Below are 22,142 nucleotides of genomic sequence, written 5' to 3'. Positions count from 1 at the left end.
CAACTTTCATCTTTGATCAGACTGTCATCAAAATACAATTGACAATCATGACACAAATGAACCAGGAGGTCGACCTTCACTCACATTGAATCACAAGCATAAGGTTGTCACCACAGGAAGATGGTGACCTACCCTACATGCAAATCTACACACCTAAATGTAAAGGGCAATCAATCTGGCAATCTGTTCACTACGTTACAAACATGGTGTCCCAATTCTCACCTTTAATTGCAAGGATGGTCCATCTTGTAAAAAAGGTCACTAAGAACATCCAACATCAACTCACCTTGAATACCAACGACGTTCCATCTGGCGATCTTGTCACTACAGGACATGGTGAGCAGACGTTCCCCCTGCAGTACTCCGTCCCACGTCTGTATCGCTCCCGATGTCTTCACCGGGATCGTCCCCTCCCCAGACTCGATCTTCGTCCTCAGCTGCCCCCGAGCCTTCCTGTTAGGATGCCTGTCTGCCGACTCAGCCTCCTTCTCGTGGGGGGAAAATATCCGGGAGTCACCACAAGGTGCAGTGCTTATGTACAGATGAAACTGAATGTTTTCCCTCAAACAATAGCCTCCATTTTCCTTCTTGATAAATATGGACCCCTCAGCCATGGCAGGATCAGAACCAAGATGCATTTCCAGCTGGGAGTACAGAAACCTCAACAAGGACCTTCTGGCCATGATCTCAGCGTGGCAGTCGTTGACCGCCTGGCCCTGGCTACTCATGTATTCCCCGTTGATGCACTTGGTGCCGGTTGTCACACAGATCACCTGTGCATTGTCCGTCTCGGGACCCTGTGTCATCACAAACCCCGCCAGGACTTTCCGCCGGGCATACTGGCTGGTGAAGCCGTCGGTCAGCTCACTGAACTTGTCCAGAACCAGCTTGGATACAACATCAGCCAGGATCTGGGGAACTTGAAGGGCACCGTCACGTGGAACTGGCAGGGTTCCTGCAACAGACAAGAGGTTGGAGTCACAGGGGTACAAGGATTTGCACAGTCAGCAGTATTTCTGCACAGATAAACTGTCAAAGAGAAACAAGGATACAAGGGCCCATTCCCAGTCATCCAGGGAATATCATTTTAATTGTTAGGATAAATACCCTAGATCCATTTGCTACTATAGCCTAATCCCAATGGTACATGCTAACAAACAACCTTGCAATGAAGTAACTCAGAAAGAGAGGTGATGTGCTGAGTGAGTTTTTTTAATTTCTTTTTTTTTATATATTAAACACCACACTCAGCAATATTCCAGATATAAGATGGTGGTTTGTAAATACTTGAGTCAGACAATCCAGTGATTGACATCATGAGCATAGACCTCAACAATTGGGATGATGACATGCACTAACCAAGTCAGTGAGCCTTACCACCCGATCCCCTTAGCTGCCCAATACAACAAGCATGGGTTGCTGAAGACCAATTCTAACTCAGATCTTCACAGGCAGCCAAGTTAGTGATCAATCAGATGGAACTTGTGATGTCACTTCCAAGAGTGACACCATGAGGAGAATGGGTCCAGGGAATTGATGGAAATAGAGCTGAATTGTATTATTTGTTGTAATCCTGCCCAGGAACTGTACACAGATAGACAAGCATGGGTACTGGAGATCTATTCTGCCTTGAATCCTACATGGTGGACAAGCATGGGTACTGGAGATCTATTCTGCCTTGAATCCTACATGGTGGACAAGCATGGGTACTGGAGATCTATTCTGCCCTGAATCCTACATGGTGGACAAGCATGGGTACTGGAGATCTATTCTGCCCTGAATCCTACATGGAGGACAAGCATGGGTACTGGAGATCTATTCTGCCCTGAATCCTACATGGAGGACAAGCATGGGTACTGGAGATCTATTCTTCCCCGAATCCTACATGGAGGACAAGCATGGGTACTGGAGATCTATTCTTCCCCGAATCCTACATGGTGGACAAGCATGGGTACTGGAGATCTATTCTTCCCCGAATCCTACATAGAGGACAAGCATGGGTACTGGAGATCTATTCTGCCTTGAATCCTACATGGTGGACAAGCATGGGTACTGGAGATCTATTCTCCCCTGAATCCTACTTTGGAAGACAAGCATGGGTACTGGAGATCTATTCTGCCCTGAATCCTACATGGAGGACAAGCATGGGTACTGGAGATCTATTCTCCCCTGAATCCTACATGGTGGACAAGCATGGGTACTGGAGATCTATTCTGCCTTGAATCCTACATGGAGGACAAGCATGGGTACTGGAGATCTATTCTCCCCTGAATCCTACATGGTGGACAAGCATGGGTACTGGAGATCTATTCTCCCCTGAATCCTACTTGGTGGACAAGCATGGGTACTGGAGATCTATTCTCCCCTGAATCCTACATGGTGGACAAGCATGGATACTGGAGATCTATTCTGCCCTGAATCCTACATGGAGGACAAGCATGGATACTGGAGATCTATTCTGCCCTGAATCCTACATGGTGGACAAGCATGGGTACTGGAGATCTATTCTGCCCTGAATCCTACTTGGGAAGACAAGCATGGATACTGGAGATCTATTCTCCCCTGAATCCTACATGGAGGACAAGCATGGGTACTGGAGATCTATTCTGCCCTGAATCCTACTTGGGAAGACAAGCACGGGTACTGGAGATCTATTCTCCCCTGAATCCTACTTGGGAAGACAAGCATGGGTACTGGAGATCTATTCTCCCCTGAATCCTACATGGAGGACAAGCATGGGTACTGGAGATCTATTCTCCCCTGAATCCTACATGGAAGACAAGTATGGGTACTGGAGATCTATTCTCCCCTGAATCCTACGTGGGAAGACAAGTATGGGTACTGGAGATCTATTCTCCCCTGAATCCTACTTGGGAAGACAAGCATGGGTACTGGAGATCTATTCTCCCCTGAATCCTACATGGAGGACAAGCATGGGTACTGGAGATCTATTCTCCCCTGAATCCTACATGGAGGACAAGCATGGGTACTGGAGATCTATTCTCCCCTGAATCCTACATGGTGGACAAGCATGGGTACTGGAGATCTATTCTGCCCTGAATCCTACATGGTGGACAAGCATGGGTACTGGAGATCTATTCTGCCCTGAATCCTACATGGTGGACAAGCATGGGTACTGGAGATCTATTCTCCCCTGAATCCTACATGGAGGACAAGCATGGATACTGGAGATCTATTCTCCCCTGAATCCTACATGGAGGACAAGCATGGGTACTGGAGATCTATTCTGCCCTGAATCCTACTTGGGAAGACAAGCACGGGTACTGGAGATCTATTCTCCCCTGAATCCTACTTGGGAAGACAAGTATGGGTACTGGAGATCTATTCTCCCCTGAATCCTACTTGGGAAGACAAGCATGGGTACTGGAGATCTATTCTCCCCTGAATCCTACATGGAGGACAAGCATGGGTACTGGAGATCTATTCTCCCCTGAATCCTACTTGGAGGACAAGCATGGGTACTGGAGATCTATTCTGCCCTGAATCCTACTTGGAGGACAAGCATGGGTACTGGAGATCTATTCTCCCCTGAATCCTACATGGAGGACAAGCATGGGTACTGGAGATCTATTCTCCCCTGAATCCTACATGGAGGACAAGCATGGGTACTGGAGATCTATTCTGCCCTGAATCCTACTTGGAGGACAAGCATGGATACTGGAGATCTATTCTCCCCTGAATCCTACTTGGAGGACAAGCATGGGTACTGGAGATCTATTCTGCCCTGAATCCTACTTGGAGGACAAGCATGGGTACTGGAGATCTATTCTGCCCTGAATCCTACATGGAGGACAAGCATGGGTACTGGAGATCTATTCTGCCATGAATCCTACATGGAGGACAAGCATGGGTACTGGAGATCTATTCTCCCCTGAATCCTACTTGGGAAGACAAGCACGGGTACTGGAGATCTATTCTGCCCTGAATCCTACATGGTGGACAAGCATGGGTACTGGAGATCTATTCTCCCCTGAATCCTACATGGAGGACAAGCATGGGTACTGGAGATCTATTCTGCCTTGAATCCTACTTGGGAAGACAAGCATGGGTACTGGAGATCTATTCTCCCCTGAATCCTACTTGGTGGACAAGCATGGGTACTGGAGATCTATTCTCCCCTGAATCCTACTTGGTGGACAAGCATGGGTACTGGAGATCTATTCTGCCCTGAATCCTACTTGGTGGACAAGCATGGGTACTGGAGATCTATTCTGCCCTGAATCCTACTTGGGAAGACAAGCACGGGTACTGGAGATTATGCCCCAGAATCCAATTATAGCTATGGTTAACATGTTACAGGCTCACAATCATCATTAAAATCCCCAATATTCTATAAGACATGCAGCACACTTCAATAAGACAAAAATTCACCAAAGGTTAATAAGCAGGAAGTGACTATGTGGCTGAGAGAAGACAACATACAACTTCATGGATAACAACCTCAGGTTTATTGCATTCAGCAATGTTTTGATGGCGATTCTTACACCATTACCAGCTTGATGCGGCTCAGATATTGCCAATGTCATGTTAAATTTTAACTCACTCACTAATAAACCGTAAAGAAATAGTAGAAATGTGTGTACAAAGAAGTGAAATTCTTAAAGTGTGGTTACATGGCTTTCACTGACTCAAAGGAAAACAGTGTCGTTAAACAAATTTAGAAAAGAAAAATCAAACCAGCTAGTTTTGGAAATTACTACAACAAAATCAAAGCACAGGAAGACATTTGACAGAAATTGCGCACCTAAGGTACTGAAGTGCTTTCAACTTGGCCACAATTGCCACATTTAACCAGAGGCTTGATAATCACAACAGCTTAGCTTCATAATCTCATCACTGTATAATTCACAATCACATCAGCACAGCTTCATTTGGCAGTTGTGTAATGAACATTGCAGACATTAGAAGACAACCTGGAGACATGTGACCCATTAGTACCGGCAGCTGAAGAGATACTGCATCCTCCTGTTACGGGACATTTAACACTGATTGCTGCAGCACTCTTCATCCAATCATCCAGTGAAGTGAGTGAGTGGTGCAGTGAGGTGTGTTGCCCTGTGTGGAGCGGTAGTGAGGAGAGGAGAGGAGAGGAGAGGAGAAAAGAGAAGAGAAGAGAAGAGAAGAAAGAGGAGAGGAGAGGAGAGGAGAGGAGAGGAGAGGAGAGGAGAGGAGAGGAGAGGAGAGGAGAGAAATCCTATGGATCGTGATTACACAATATTGATAATATTCCCGACGGTGGCGACCCATCCATCATAGACACAAGGGTTACCTCCCTTATAAACACAATGCTGATAGGTGTTGTGTGAGAGTTTCAGGACTATCCAGGTCCTACTAAGTTTCCACAGTAGTCAGTTCCTACAAGGGTAGCCTACATGTCAAAGTATTCTTCATGCCTAAGGTATAGGTTCGACTCCCCATATGGGTACAGTGTGTGAAGACCATTTCTGTCTCTACTATGATATTGTTTGAATATTGCTAAAAGTGGCATAAAACCCAACTCACTCACTCTCTCGACAACAATGGGTACTGGAGACATCCATCATGACAATGGAGTTGACCATAATTATCCATAATAAAAACTCAATAAATACATTCTCAAATGACAGTACCTTCCCAAAGTAACCCATTGTATTCCGAGACATGTTTTGTCCTTGTCAGTAAACATCCTACATCGCTGACATTATGTCCTACTTCTGTCAAGTTGTTATGTTTCTATGATAAACAGGAACCTTTTTACATCGGGTAACTACAGGCTCTTGAGAATTTGAGTCAGTAGTTGAGAAAACCTAGCGAATACCACATAGATCATCCTTTGATAATAGTCAGTCAACCATAGCGGCCTGGATGGAGAAGATAAATTGATTTAGCAAGGTTATTGAACATTACAAAAGGGATTTTCTTATGTAGCGAGAAGCCAATACATGTAGATCCATATTGACGAGACCACAGAGTTTGTTCACAGATCTCCTTAATCATGGCAAGGTAGTGATTGACCACGTGCTACAAGTCTGCGATACCTCCATGGTCAAGAGCTCGCAACATCACAGGCACCGGATGAAAACCATTAATTCTCCCTTATTAAGACCTAACATGTGGAGTGAGTGAGTGAGTGAGTGAGTGAGTGAAAATTGTTTTATGCCATTTTCCCCAGCCATATCCCAGTTGGAGAACACCAAGAATGGGCTTCACATATCGCACCCAGAGGCCGGAATAAAGGGGGTCTTTGAAGTTTGCTGGAGTAGCTACAGAATCTAGGAGCCCCCCCTCATCTATAACTTCAACAAAAGGTTAATGACAGAGCACAATGATTGGTAGCGTGTAATGTACTCTCAGTATAAAATATGATATTAAGAAGAAAATGTACAGCATGTACATCATTCTACATCAACATTGTGGAAATCAAGGTGAGGTGAAATGGGGTTTTACGTTGCATCCAAGATTATTGCACTTACATAGCGATGTGCATGCAGGTGTGTGTGTGTGTCTTCTATTACTAGTCAAGACTGATGCCGATTTATAGTGCTAGCACACTGAGATACCACGCCACAGTTTAACATGAATACCCCACTCAGCTGACTCCGAGCCGACCAGTCCTTGTTTTAGCCCCTTAATGCCGAGCGCCAGACAGGGTAACAACAAGTACCATCTTTAAACATCTTTTGGTATGACGGAGCCGGGGATGGAACCCCGGACATTCCACTTCGGGCTGATGCTCTACTACAAGACCTTGGAGGTGGTGGGAAATCAAGGAATGGAGGCAAATGTATTGCAATTCCATCACAGGTTGAAAACATAAAGCTCAAAAGCATCTTTCTCCTTGTGCACTATTTCACACACACACATTGAAAATAACAGAAAAATGGAAGAGCTTGACTTAACAAAACTACTTAAGAAATAACTGAAATTTCCTAAGACTACCCAATTTCAGCCAGAGCCTGCTACTATGACCGTAGACTCCCCAAAGGGCCATATTTGACAAGGAAGTCTGCAACACATGCAATATGTATATCAATCCCCACAGGGGAAGTGACTCTATTATTCCCTGTGCCAGAGATGAATCCATAGTACCGCTTGGGGTAGGTGGAATTGTTACAGTCATGTGAGGAAATTGTCCACAAGTTGTTCAAAATCAGAGAATTTCAATAAAGGCGCCAGAGACATATTGAGAATGAACTTATTTTGATCTGAATTGAACCCCTGATTCCCTCATTTCCAGTTGAAATGTAAGCATGTTTTATTCACTATTGTTTAACATGCCCATGCACTCTCATCAATCATCTTCCTCTGTCACACTATGAATAAAATTTCAGTGTTGATTATGGTTTAAATGAAGTCATATTATTTTTCATAACTTACAAAATCCATACTTTGTATGAAACCAGTAAAACAATGTACTCCCAAAGGGTGAATCAGAAGGCATCTGCATACATAGTAGCATACAAAGACAGACTTGAGGAGACTTGCTCGGATGAATATGAAGGGGCAAAGGTTTCAGCAAAACTGATGAATAAATCATCAAAATTTAATCTACTATATGATGGGAATGATTTTTCATGAAAAAGAAAAATGGTGAAATGATTATTATATGACAAATTATAACCCCACGGGTAAAACATATCAGTGCACATATTTCCGATAGGGGCTAGGGTTAAAGTTAGAGGTAAACTTCGGGCCAAAACAAAAAATAATTTCACTTGTATCAAAAACTTGATATTAGATTGAAGCTTGAGTCATATCCTATAATTAGATCTAAATTAGTCAAAGGAATGCAGCATTTGTATCACATATGGCACAACACTGAACTTTGTTGTTCAAGGGAGACAATCCAGGAGCACAACATGTACCAGAAAAGATAGCACGACAAACATAAGAATTGTGTTATTAGCACTCAATGACATCCTTAGCTGGAATGGCAAAATCACCCATACTGTTTGGACATAATAATTGCTTTGGCAAAATTTCAAATGTGAAATAGAGGATAAGATAGCTGAATTTAAGTTGGATGAGATTCTCTAGGGATTGAGCCAAAAACAAAAGGATCAAACTTCATCTACAATATACGACCTTTCATTCTAATACTTTTCTTACATTATTTCATTAAACCGATTTTAATTACGGTAAGTCACAATATGAATTGGTCAAAATATTTTCAATAACTTCACCCCAAAAAGGGGAATAAATGTTTAAAGCATACTTTCACTCTGGTATCAGGACACATAATGCAGGGTATAGTGCCAAGGGAGTGAGTTGGGTGTAACTCTAACTTGAACAAGACCTAAATGATATCCATGGTTCTTACAAAGCTTGAGCCACTGAAATTAACTCCTTTCTAAGAACTTTTTCAAGGCAACAATCACACTTCTCAAGGTCCAAAGTAACATCCAAGTGTGCTTTCAAACAAATTGTTTAGGACGTTTTTACTTCAGCCACACACTAGTGTTTCAATATTATTTATTGATCAAGTTACTGATTTTTCTCCTGCAACATGATGATATCACACAATTACTAGTACTTAGCAATATTCCCACAATATCACGGCCGGGGACACCAGAAATGGGCTTCACACATTGTACCCATGTGGGGAATTGAACCCATGTCTTCGGCTTGACAAGCAAACCGTTTCTCCTACGGCCCCCACAATTACTAGAGGAAAACATTATTCTAATATATTTATCTAACAGCAGAGTTAACAATCGTTGCCAAATTTTGCAAATTTTGTCAAATTGAAGACCTTTTCCAGGCAGGGCTGCTCAATTCAACCTTATGAAGCCTGTGCAAACCTTGATGACAGTCTGCAGCCACAAGCCCAAAGCTCAAGAAAGCTCAACTTAATTATGACAGTAAAAGGAGTAAACTTGACTGAAAGGATGAGGCAGGACAATTTCAGGCAGGAAAACTGGGTGGCAGCAGTCAGAGAGATGAATGTGAGAGGCTGGCCAGAAGTGTTGCAGGCTGCAGCAGACACAGGTATGGAAACAGTGCTGACAAATCAAAGATAAAAAAGGGAAAGAACTTGGAATTTGAAACACGACCAAAAGACCTTGGGACTATAGACATTTAATTTGGTGACAGTCACACACACTAGCATGGTGCTGACAGATCTAGGATCAAAATTCGAAAAATCTGGGTTTTAAACTCAGAAAAGCAGATCCTAGCTACACTGGGCTTTAGACCACTGGGCCACCAGGTACCCAAGAATGTTGGTGATCATTCATAAAGACTACCCAGACTGGACTTGGTGTGGAAGCCTACAGTAAGGCAGACATGACAACTTCTAGTCCTTATTCTCTACAAGACAAACAAATTTTAACAAGCAGTCTCTGGCTTAATATGTCATGAAATTCTAAACCAAACGAACCTAGTAATGACCTCATCAAAATCAAAATGTAACCTAGTTTATAGTAATACTCCTTTCCATTCTCCTGGAAGATGACATTCTGATGAAATTCAAGCTAATGACGAATATTCTGCCGCTCATTAGAGGCTATCAAGACAAAAAGCTCCGATTCCATCAAACTGCAAAAACAACCTTAGTTGTTCACGTTACAAAAGATCAAAGGGAAGTAATGAGAGGTGAAATCGGACCCAGGAATCTATCACGACTTGTATAATAGATAGAGAGCATGATTCTAGCCATACAATGTGGACACTGGTTCCAGGAATCCTGTTGTCATGGCAATTAGGCAATGTCACTTCAGGGAAATTACTTTTTCCTAATGCCTACAAATCCTATTTTAATTGGTTGGTCTATGTGGATTTAATGACCCTGGTACTTCCATTCTACTTAAACTGGAAATTGCTTCTGGATTAACTGAAAATAATATTTGATTCCCATATCATCCAGTATTGTGTCGTTATGAAAGAATCAAACAAAACTGTTTCAATAAATAAGAACCAACAAAAGCATCTCTCTCCATGTGAAACAGGATACAGTGATGAGAATGGATATTTTCCTTTTCAGCTGAAACTTATTTGCAATGGAGCATGGTCCATAAATTGGGGGTGTTTATGGGGAAGCCATCAGATTTTAACACATTTGTGGTCACTAAAATTTGTGGAAATTCCTGAATTCACGGAAGATTCTCACCCTTCTGTTATCAGGACAACTATTCAAATCTACTTATGACTTGGACATCTAAAAATTCAGTCTTGATTTTGAGATTGTATCAATCGAAAACTATAAAGAAGAATCCAATGAAAATAAATGTGAGTCGGAGTTACAAAATCCCTATGGAAAAACAACTTTCATTCAAATCCTACGTCTGAGATCCTGTGCTGTAACTCATATCCCAGTGGGACAAAGGTACCCTGATGACAATACTAAATAATTCATCCATCCATTTAATTATTGTCAAATAATCATATTTTTGGCCTCCATCCACTGTATTTGATAACCATGATCTTTGCACAATTCTCGTTTTATGGGAATTAAGACTGCAATATTCTAGATGGGGCAGCTGAGAGGGAATTAAGCACCAATACAGACTGCACAGCATCAAACTACATCTTCCCCATCAGGAGACTGATGTAAACCACAAGCGCAAGATTGTCAGGGCGTGACATCCTTCATTTCAATCTCTTCTTATGGCTATTGTTGCAGCTATGCCGAGTCTGGTCTATGCGTCCATCACACACGATTACCAAAGTTGTCAATAACTGTATTCACAACCCCAAAACGGGGAACACTCACATCATAACTCTTCCCACGAGGCAACAGAATATCTTCAATTTGGAATTGCTCGTAAACCTGTCTGCCTTCTGAGAGACATATTTCATCAGAACATCAAGTTTGCGTTCCAGTGTGGAAAAAGCTTAGCTGTTGTTAAACTTTGTGCCAAAAAAGCAATTGTTTTCACAAAACAGATGATACTTGAGACGCAGTTGAGCCCTGGTTGAAATCAAATTGGTCTTCAGTGGAAACTGCGCATCATGTAGCCATTGGGTAGATACACTTTCATTTATGAGATTTATCTCGTGCAGTTTTTCCTACAATTAATGTCCTGGAAGACAATTCTCATACTCATGTTCGAATTTCATAATGTCAAAAGGATTTCCCCCCAGTAACAATAACACATGACTTCAAGGTGAGGTCTCATTGCCTCTTCAGCTTTCAGGGCTACAACTTTGGACAACTGGGTTACATGGGAGTGAGATTGTATGATGCTGAGATTGTATGATGGTGAGATTGTATGATGGTGCTGACTGGGTTACATGTGTGTGAGATTGTATGATGGTGAGATTGTATGATGGTGAGATTGTATGATGGTGCTGACTGGGTTACATGTGTGTGAGATTGTATGATGGTGCTGACTGGGTTACATGGGAGTGAGATTGTATGATGGTGCTGACTGGGTTACATAGAGTGAGATTGTATGATGGTGCTGACTGGGTTACATGTGTGTTAGATTGTATGATGGTGCTGACTGGGTTACATGTGAGTGAGATTGTATGATGGTGCTGACTGGGTTACATTTGTGTGAGATTGTATGATGGTGCTGACTGGGTTACATGTAAGTGAGATTGTATGATGGTGCTGACTGGGTTACATGTGTGTGAGATTGTATGATGGTGCTGACTGGGTTACATGGGAGTGAGATTGTATGATGGTGCTGACTGGGTTACATGTGTGTGAGATTGTATGATGGTGTGTGCTGGGTTACATGGAGTGAGATTGTATGATGGTGCTGACTGGGTTACATGTGAGTGAGATTGAATGATGGTGCTGACTGGGTTACATGTAAGTGAGATTGTATGATGGTGCTGACTGGGTTACATGTGAGTGAGATTGTATGATGGTGCTGACTGGGTTACATGTAAGTGAGATTGTATGATGGTGAGATTGTATGATGGTGAGATTGTATGTTGGTGCTGACTGGGTTACATGTAAGTGAGATTGTATGATGGTGAGATTGTATGATGGTGAGATTGTATGATGGTGAGATTGTATGATGGTGCTGACTGGGTTACATGGGAGTGAGATTGTATGATGGTGCTGACTGGGTTACATGTAAGTGAGATTGTATGATGGTGAGATTGTATGATGGTGCTGACTGGGTTACATGTGTGTTAGATTGTATGATGGTGCTGACTGGGTTACATGTGTGTTAGATTGTATGATGGTGCTGACTGGGTTACATGTGAGTGAGATTGTATGATGGTGCTGACTGGGTTACATGGGAGTGAGATTGTATGATGGTGCTGACTGGGTTACATGTGTGAGATTGTATGATGGTGCTGACTGGGTTACATGGGAGTGAGATTGTATGATGGTGCTGACTAGGTTACATGTGAGTGAGATTGTATGATGGTGCTGACTGGGTTACATGGGAGTGAGATTGTATGATGGTGCTGACTGGGTTACATGTGTGAGATTGTATGATGGTGCTGACTGGGTTACATGGAGTGAGATTGTATGATGGTGTGTGCTGGGTTACATGGAGTGAGATTGTATGATGGTGCTGACTGGGTTACATGGGAGTGAGATTGTATGATGGTGCTGACTGGGTTACATGTGTGAGATTGTATGATGGTGCTGACTGGGTTACATGTGAGTGAGATTGTATGATGGTGCTGACTGGGTTACATGGGAGTGAGATTGTATGATGGTGCTGACTGGGTTACATGTGTGAGATTGTATGATGGTGCTGACTGGGTTACATGGAGTGAGATTGTATGATGGTGCTGACTGGGTTACATGGAGTGAGATTGTATGATGGTGCTGACTGGGTTACATGTGTGTGAGATTGTATGATGGTGCTGACTGGGTTACATGTGAGTGAGATTGTATGATGGTGCTGACTGGGTTACATGGGAGTGAGATTGTATGATGGTGCTGACTGGGTTACATGTGTGAGATTGTATGATGGTGCTGACTGGGTTACATGGAGTGAGATTGTATGATGGTGCTGACTGGGTTACATGTGTGTGAGATTGTATGATGGTGTGTGCTGGGTTACATGGAGTGAGATTGTATGATGGTGCTGACTGGGTTACATGGAGTGTGATTGTATGATGGTGCTGACTGGGTTACATGGAGTGAGATTGTATGATGGTGCTGACTGGGTTACATGTGTGTGAGATTGTATGATGGTGCTGACTGGGTTACATGTAAGTGAGATTGTATGATGGTGCTGACTGGGTTACATGTGAGTGAGATTGTATGATGGTGCTGACTGGGTTACATGTATGTGAGATTGTATGATGGTGCTGACTGGGTTACATGGAGTGAGATTGTATGATGGTGCTGACTGGGTTACATGGAGTGAGATTGTATGATGGTGCTGACTGGGTTACATGGAGTGAGATTGTATGATGGTGCTGACTGGGTTACATGGAGTGTGATTGTATGATGGTGCTGACTGGGTTACATGGAGTGAGATTGTATGATGGTGCTGACTGGGTTACATGTGAGTGAGATTGTATGATGGTGCTGACTGGGTTACATGTAAGTGAGATTGTATGATGGTGCTGACTGGGTTACATGTGAGTGAGATTGTATGATGGTGCTGACTGGGTTACATGTGTGTGAGATTGTATGATGGTGCTGACTGGGTTACATGTGTGTGAGATTGTATGATGGTGCTGACTGGGTTACACGGAGTGAGATTGTATGATGGTGCTGACTGGGTTACATGGTGTTAGATTGTATGATGGTGCTGACTGGGTTACATGGAGTGAGATTGTATGATGGTGCTGACTGGGTTACATGGAGTGAGATTGTATGATGGTGCTGACTGGGTTACATGTGAGTGAGATTGTATGATGGTGCTGACTGGGTTACATGGAGTGAGATTGTATGATGGTGCTGACTGGGTTACATGGAGTGAGATTGTATGATGGTGCTGACTGGGTTACATGTAAGTGAGATTGTATGATGGTGCTGACTGGGTTACATGGATTGAGATTGTATGATGGTGCTGACTGGGTTACATGGAGTGAGATTGTATGATGGTGCTGACTGGGTTACATGTGTGTGAGATTGTATGATGGTGCTGACTGGGTTACATGGTGTGAGATTGTATGATGGTGCTGACTGGGTTACATGTGTGTGAGATTGTATGATGGTGCTGACTGGGTTACATGTAAGTGAGATTGTATGATGGTGAGATTGTATGATGGTGAGATTGTATGATGGTGCTGACTGGGTTACATGTGTGTGAGATTGTATGATGGTGCTGACTGGGTTACATGGATTGAGATTGTATGATGGTGCTGACTGGGTTACATGGAGTGAGATTGTATGATGGTGCTGACTGGGTTACATGGGAGTGAGATTGTATGATTCATATTCATCTTTATCATAGCTTCTTTCCTGTCAAAAGTTGTTTTTTTTCCTCAACAGCTATTATTGTATACATAACAAGTGGACGCTCAGTGACTTTTCAAAGTGTAGGTTGTGACATGCTGAGTAAGTGACGTCACACACATTATGTCAAGACGTCTAGGCCCAGGCTGGCTAGGCAGCCTGTATTGATATACAAAAATCAATTGACAATCTTATTGCCAATTAGTCACATTTGACAATGAAAAAAGAACATAATAGCTACATCTCTGATTAAACAAATTTACGTACCTGGAGCATGGCTGAACTCAAGGTTGAAGATTTTGGTCAGCGCGGCTTGTGCTGCACGAGCCTTTGCCAGTTTCTTGTTTCGACCTGATCCTTGAAATGTTTCATTGTCTACAGTCACTGACATCACAAAACACTTGGAGTGACTCTCACCCGTCTCCGATACAAAGTCATACTTCAGACCTGGCCTGAGTTCATTGAGAATCATCACAGGATTCTTTCCAGTAGGTTGAGAAGGAACAGCTGTCTTCCGTCCCGGAGGGTGACTGGAGCCGTTCTGAACAGCAGCAGGGGCTGCCTCCGTGGTCTCCATCATTTTGCCCTTCTCACCTTCAAAGTTGTTAAACAAATTGACATCAATGTCCGCACTGTCTGACGTGAAGTCCGCATTGAGGATCTGTCTCCCCATGGCTTGATGTGCCTCAGAAGCATTAGGAAACTGGACAAATGATCCCAAAGCTTTCTCAGCTGCCAACAGTTTGGCCTTTTTCTTTGTGGTCCCTGCTCCTTCAAACACCTGCCCATTGACCTCCACGGACATTGTGAACACCGGGGCATGCACAGGGCCAGTCTGAGACACAAACTGGAATGTCAGTCCAGGTTTCAGTTCGTTTAGCTGCATCAGGGCATTTTTGGGCGTGGGAGGCCCATGCATTTTCCGTTTCTTTGCCTTCAGCGTGTGTCCATTTGCCCCATGTGTGGGGAACGCCCTCTTCTTACCCAACATCTCGTCGTCGCCGTCTGCGTCTGGCTCAGCCGCCTCCTCCCCACTTTCTTCTTCTTCCTCTGCTGCTGCAACCTCTTCCTCCTTGATGTCTTCCTCCTGTAGCCCACCCACCTCCTGAGCTTTCCTCTTCTTGGCCTTCTTCTCTACAGCATCTGCAACAGAAATTCAACAATCAGACACTTATCTGGCATTACAGTCAGGACATTTGGTGCTGGCATTTGTGTCTAAAGGCTAATTTGTCTAGAGTTTCAAGTCGTAATGTGTAACTCACTCCCATGCCCAAGTAGTCATGTCATGAAATCCTGGTCAACTCAAAGTAATGACACCTCAGACTCACATGGTTTCTGTCGACAAAACAAGGTCACAAAATTTCATTTGGTTTCTAGTTTTCCACAACACAAATTCTGTTTGAAGTTTCATACCAGATTGAGAAAGACAGGCATGACATTTCAACTCTCCTGCAGCAAAATACACTCACACTCACATATTTCTCGATTCACCTGCATTTCTAGCAAATCCAAAAATTATGGACTCATCCTTAAATGATTTCGCTAAAACTAAATCACAGAAACTGCAGATGAGTAAATTCACACCAGGTAAATCAGATTCAGTGTTGGAGAAACTGCTTTGAAAGCAACCTACCCACTGTACAAGACAGTGCCTTGCTGGCCTTTCCTCAACAACAGTGCTGCCAAGTATACATCATCGTGTCAGCTGAACACAAGCAACACAAGACAAATGATCCCCCACCTAAGATTGCAATTAAAGTTGACGTCGACTTACAATAAGGATCAGAACAGGAGACGTGCTAGACCTAATCTTAAAAGAAGTCACAATTGGAATCTCAACTGAAATCCTTTGACGATAAAATGACCATTTTAACAGATAAAGAAATTAAAATGTTTGTTGTCAGCACAGAAGACATTAAGAAATCTTGGAGTACTTAAAGGCTTATCAAGTCTGAAGTAGATAGTTGTCTTGCCCTCATCAAGCTCATGTGGGATGTCTCTCTAAATCTGCTTCTAAGATTCAGATGGTGGGTAGCTTTATGCTGGGCCTAAAAGCTTACAATTTGTTCCTGGATGAAGACCATCATATTTTGGTACTTAAAACACAGAACAAAGCAAATCGTGAATTGTGGGAGAAGAAATCATCCGAGATACAAAATGATACCAAAAAATTAATCAATATGACCTGACACAGATTACATACAGACAAGCGGAGCTGAAGACATTTCAGTCCATTAGTTCAGGAGACTTAAGAGTTTCAATCGTCAGAAGGTTCAAACAGGCTTAAACTCGTTCAAACAAGTTCAAAAAGGCTTGAACAGGTACAGATAAATCAATTTGCACCTGTTACATAATTGAAATTGATCCTCATCAGGAAATGTTACCGACTAAGATACCACTGAATGGAAACTTGAAGATCCAGGCAAATTATTTTCACAAGAATTGTCACACTTCAGTAAATGTTTTTGTTAAAATGAAACATTATACTGACAGCCCTTAAACGCATTTCTCCAATATATGACACTGATGAAACTACGCTGAATGCTTCCCATGATGCACCATTGTCAAGTGGAACTGTAATCCCGGCAATCTGGGCGTCTTGTCTCTCCACTCCCAGGAGTCTCTGTTCTACCTTGTTGCCCACATTAAACAAGCCAGTTAATCTTCCATGGTGAACAACATTGGCTAGCTCAGGTCCACTTTCACTTGCAATTAAGCTCTGGACGTTCAAAGATGTAACCCCAGCTAAAGATGCTATAAACCCTGTCTATTGCTGTAAATGAGTTTAGTTAGTGATGTGTTGGCCAACCCTGCAGTAAAACAGAGGATTATTGTAGTCTTGACTTTGTTGTTCCTGGTAATAGTTTTTAGTAATGTACTGATCAGCCTGATAATAGTTCCCTCGCAACTACTTATGTCTATCTTGATTTTCAAAGCTCCATTTGAATATCGTGCACTACACACTAAATCAAGGTATAATGACTGTGGGGCAAAATAAAGTGTTGTCCTTTAACTTTGTCACGTCAGTTTCTTACCAGAAAAAACTCTCATCTGAAGGAAGACTTCACCAAAATCAATAGTTAATCTAAGAACCATAATTAAAAAAACAGAAAAAAATACATCTTCATTAAATATTCTGCTTCCCCAAAACTGGTGACACCTGATCCTGTCTAACTTGAAGATTTACAGCGAAACAATTATATTGTTTGTTATTTGGAATTACAAACTAAATTATTTTCTTGTATGTGGTTCTGGTCATGGACACAGGGATATCAGTACTACCGGGTGAGGAGAAATGGGGTTTAACATTGTGCTGTTCAAGATAAATGCAGGTATAGAGCAATGTGCATGCATGTATGTGTGTGGCTGCTTGTACTAGTCCGGACTAATAACAGTAATAGTGACAGCTCACTGAGATACCATACCACAGTTTAACATGAATACCCACTCAGAAACTGTATACTGACTCCTAGCTGACCAGTCCTTGTTTTAGCGCCTTAATGCTGAGTGCAAGGCAGGGTAAAAACAAGTACCATTTTTTTAACATGTATTGGTATGATATTGTTGGGGATTGAGCTATGATCTCCTGCTCTCCGGACAGATGCTCTATCAACTAGACCACAGAGGCGAGATAAAAACTCAACCTAGATGTGACCCCACCTTCCTATCATTTCAATTTAATGATGGATTTGTTGCCATTTTACACAGATTAAAAAACATCGGTATCTTTTTTAACCAAAATTCCACTAAAAAATAATCAATTTGTTATGTATGACCTATAAACACCTCAACTTGAAAACGTGCAGACTCCTTTAAATAAAAAACACCTAAATGATGGATCGGTTCTTCCAAAAGAACACATACCTTTAATACAGATAGCAAGATAATGATCACCAAAAAAAGTCCTCACAAAAAGTCAATTACCTCGTTAAAATGAACTTCCAAGAGTCTCATGGAATTAGATAAATTGGTCCCAATTTCTGTTTTTTGTAATTACATTTGCAGCTGAGTTGAGTGGATTGAGCATGAGGGTTAAAGACGAGTCACACACAAAGCTATTGATGAACTTCGACTCTTGTATGCTTTTCTGCAAAGGTCAAGAATCATTACTGTGATTCAGTTGATTAACGCCACAACCTGAAGATGCCGGATAATCACGGAACATTTAGACAGTCATTATTGTGATTTGATCTACTTCAAGTATATTTCTTCCACCACTGCTTTTTTTGCAAGATTTCAGTCCCTTCATTATTATCATCAGAAGACGATCCTAGCTTTGCAAATACAATGATCGACGATCTATATATAAGGTTTGGAGATATCAAAGGGTATATGTCTGTCTGCAGGTTGAACAACCCCTGGTGTTCGTATGTCCTGTTGTACAACATATATATTGGTTGGTAGGTTGTTGGTTTACGCCGAACCCAGCAATATTCCAGCTGTATGATGGCGGTCTGTAAATAATCAAATCTGGACGAGACAATCCAGTGATTGATGCCATGAGCATCGATCCACGCAATTGGGATCAATGACATGCTTCAATCCAGTCAGAGAGCCTGACCACCCGATCTTGTTGGTCGCCTCTTACTACAAGCATAGTCGCTTTTTACGACAAGCCTGGGTTGCTGAAGACCTATTCTACCCAGGATCTTTACAGGTCTTCCGCATTAGACTGGCATCAGACACTCCTTAAGTATATGGCCATAACTCGGCCCCAACTTGTTTCCCTGACATAATGACTGCCAAAAGATATAGCTAACCATTGCTAGGATGTGGTGAAAAAAAAGCCCAGATCTTCAAGGGTCACAACATATATACACATATTCAGTGGTCATTCCAGACCTTAATGCACCATAACCTGCACAACATTCAGAAAACATGACATAGCATGCAACTTCTCTTGTTGCTGTAGAGATTTGCCTTACTGTTGTTAATTTGAAACATTGGAGCTTGGTTAATATAATATGTCAGTTGCTAAGTATGTGACAAATGATTGGCTAATAAAAAACCCACACAAGGCTCAATAGGGGGGGGGGGGGGAGGAGGAGGAGGAGAAGAGAAATGGAAACACAATCGAAAACTGACAAAGGAAGAAGACTTTATTGCATTTATTTCCATCGAGACAAAACAGAAACGTTGAAAGGTTCCATGTCACATGTACGATTAATGGTGTTGACAATGTACACAGTTAATTTGATTAACTGAAACCGGACAATGCTGTAACCAGTGAAATCATCTGTATATTCAGATTTCAAGCTTAAGGAATCCTACGTTAGAGTAACGTCCCCTGCATCCCAAAATAATCATCAGGAAAGACTAATTGGGTCGGGACTAACAAGAGTTGAGACATGAGTCTTTCAAGGCGCTGTAAATCCAAGAACTCAATATCTAAGAAAGGATAACAAGAGGATTTGGACAATACTTACACAAAACATTGGCTCATTTCTCCATAGCGATCTCAGTCAAACTTCTTATCCAAATAAAAAATGTATCACCAGAAATATAGAGCACTATCTACGAGAAAATGCTTTGACAAAAAACCTAAGAAAGTCTACCATCTGTAGATTTAACAAAGAAACTCAATGATTCTAAGCATCTGCAAGAAGAAAACAGAGCAGACAAGTTTCTTTAGTAAAATCTTCATCAAAGGAACCACAACTCTCTACACTGGCACAAAGTCAGGTCAGAGTAAAAAGCAAGCACTAAACTTTGTAATCAATCAGAGATTAAAGTGGTGGTATTTCCATCCTGCAGTCTCTCAGACAATTTGGGACCTTAAGCCTGACATTAGTCTCCCAGTCCATGGTAGGCTCAGTTTCCAGAAATAACCGATTCAACTTAAGAGAGACATGATCAAGACGACACAAAATATTTCTCTGTCAATTTGGAAGTATTTGCCATGGACTGAGTATATTGCTGTCAATGTGTGACTACCAGAAGCAAGCAGGTAACAGTCTTTACAATTGCTAACATGGGGTCTGGGTTTCAGCCCTTACAGGGATGGATAATTTCTCCTTCCGTTAACCTCATTTGCTTCCTGAAAAGTCTTGCACATACAGTGGTAATCTAACGCTCAGGAAACTGAGACATGCCTCGTAGTTTCGAGCTGCAACAAATCTAATTTAGTTAGATCACTGGCAAGAGAAGTCGCTGTGAGACAACTGGTTCAGTAACGTGCCACTCGCAGCTGTTGTTGTGTGGTGAAGCTTGTTCAGTGTATTGCTTTATCACCTGGAGTTAAGTGAATATGCACACTGAATATTTACATTTGTAAGACAGTGATCTTAGGTTTTAACAAATTGTCAGTTGGACTAAGTAGCCTTTGGATGAACAGATCATGTTGTGGGAAGTGATGCAGGTCTTAGATATCTTTGATATTGACCACATTGGTGAAACAAACCAAGGATGATAATCAGGGCAAACCTGGATTCAAACCCATGATCACAGAATCCTGGCACATCTAAGGGAACCAACCCTGTAGGGGTAATTGTAGTGGAGCCAACTTCCCCATGACCCCTTTGACATCATGAACGACTTTTAGATCTTAATTCTGAAGACTAGATGAAATATATCACTGTGTTGGTGGTCTCAACATCAACTGAACACCTACAATCCATGGTGATTATCACAACCTGATGTTACGAGAAGCACTGAGAGTAAGGGTAACCAATGAACCTGTCATTCGCTACATGATCAAAACCACACAATAAAGACATCTTCTCTTTGAAACCAGCACTGATGAGGTTCTATCTATTTCAAAGGTTATGATTTTCCTGAAAATAAATCCTGCAGACCTGTCCCTGGTTTCAATGCCATTTCAAGACAATCGATATTGATTTTTTGTTGTTGACAATTCTCTCAACTGACTAATGACAGACTCGGACTCAAATGTTGTCATCTCGGGGGATTCCCAGTTTATTTACACCCATCATGCCCTTTTCTTTCTAATAAAACCCACGCCTTTTTGACGAAGAAATTGTCTCAGAAGTGCAGCAGCTGTCAGCAAGATCTTGTATTCATTCACAGCGGATCAATCGCATGTAAAAACTGGCCGCGGTCGGATGAGTCTTTTCACTTGGTGTTATCGCTGCACAATAGGGTTCCAATGAAATGGCAGCAACGATGAAGATGTATTATTGTGTGGGAGTTGGATTTCACTGTCTTCACCTCCAAATGGTTGCCATGCAGCAAAAGGAGATCCCCTGCACATGTCGACAGACAACACTGATTAATTTCTTTCAGCTTCTGACAATTTATAGCAGCAATGTCACAGAATCTGATCTTGGCGTTGTTAGGTCTGAAGACAATTCTATGTTCATCTTCTGGTCAAGACACTAACAGAATATTGCAATGATCCTTGGGCCTGATCTATTGATCACATAGCTGCATGTTATATTGTTGGGTAGGACTCTGATAGTACACCTGCATCCTTCTGATTCAAGCCTTTAATCATATTGACATTGGCAAATGCATGCATCGGGCTTACCATGTACAAACTGAGTTTTAACTGTCATTTATGTCAAGGAAAACAATTAAAAAAATATTTATGCTGCATGTTAATACAACAGGGGGTTTTAATATCCAAAAAGCGAGGTGATGTCTTTAAGGAAATATATAAGGTTGCAAATGAGTGAGTTTGGTAAAACGCTGCCTTTAACAGCTTTGACTGTGGAATTTATATATATATTTTTTTTTACTAAAAGCTTAGGCAAGTCTAGATCAAACTAAACCAAGTCTAGTTTCCTTGATTCCACATATGAAAACAGCAGGAGAGTAAAGGTTCTTTCGAGGAAAATAACATTTTAAAGAAAGGTTT

General features: G+C 41.9%; 1 protein-coding gene across 3 annotated transcripts in view; it reads right to left on the bottom strand.

The window, feature by feature from the left end:
• LOC124135870 (double-stranded RNA-specific editase 1-like) overlaps window positions 1-22,142 on the bottom strand; it is a 229,063-nt gene that overhangs the window by 21,828 nt on the left and 185,093 nt on the right. For all 3 annotated transcript variants that reach the window (XM_046501522.2, XM_048382101.1, XM_046501524.2), the window contains 2 exons: window positions 14,594-15,469; window positions 287-955 (listed from right to left, as the gene is read on the bottom strand). In XM_046501522.2, the coding sequence (XP_046357478.2) occupies window positions 287-955; window positions 14,594-15,469 (1,545 nt within the window). The remainder of the gene's footprint in view (window positions 1-286; window positions 956-14,593; window positions 15,470-22,142) is intronic.

This window comes from Haliotis rufescens, unplaced genomic scaffold (genome assembly GCF_023055435.1).
Source record: "Haliotis rufescens isolate VD_foot unplaced genomic scaffold, xgHalRufe1.0.p SCAF_4, whole genome shotgun sequence".
NCBI lineage: Eukaryota > Metazoa > Mollusca > Gastropoda > Lepetellida > Haliotidae > Haliotis > Haliotis rufescens.
Note: the sequence above shows the minus strand (reverse complement) of the source record. Positions and strands in the feature narration are given on the sequence as shown.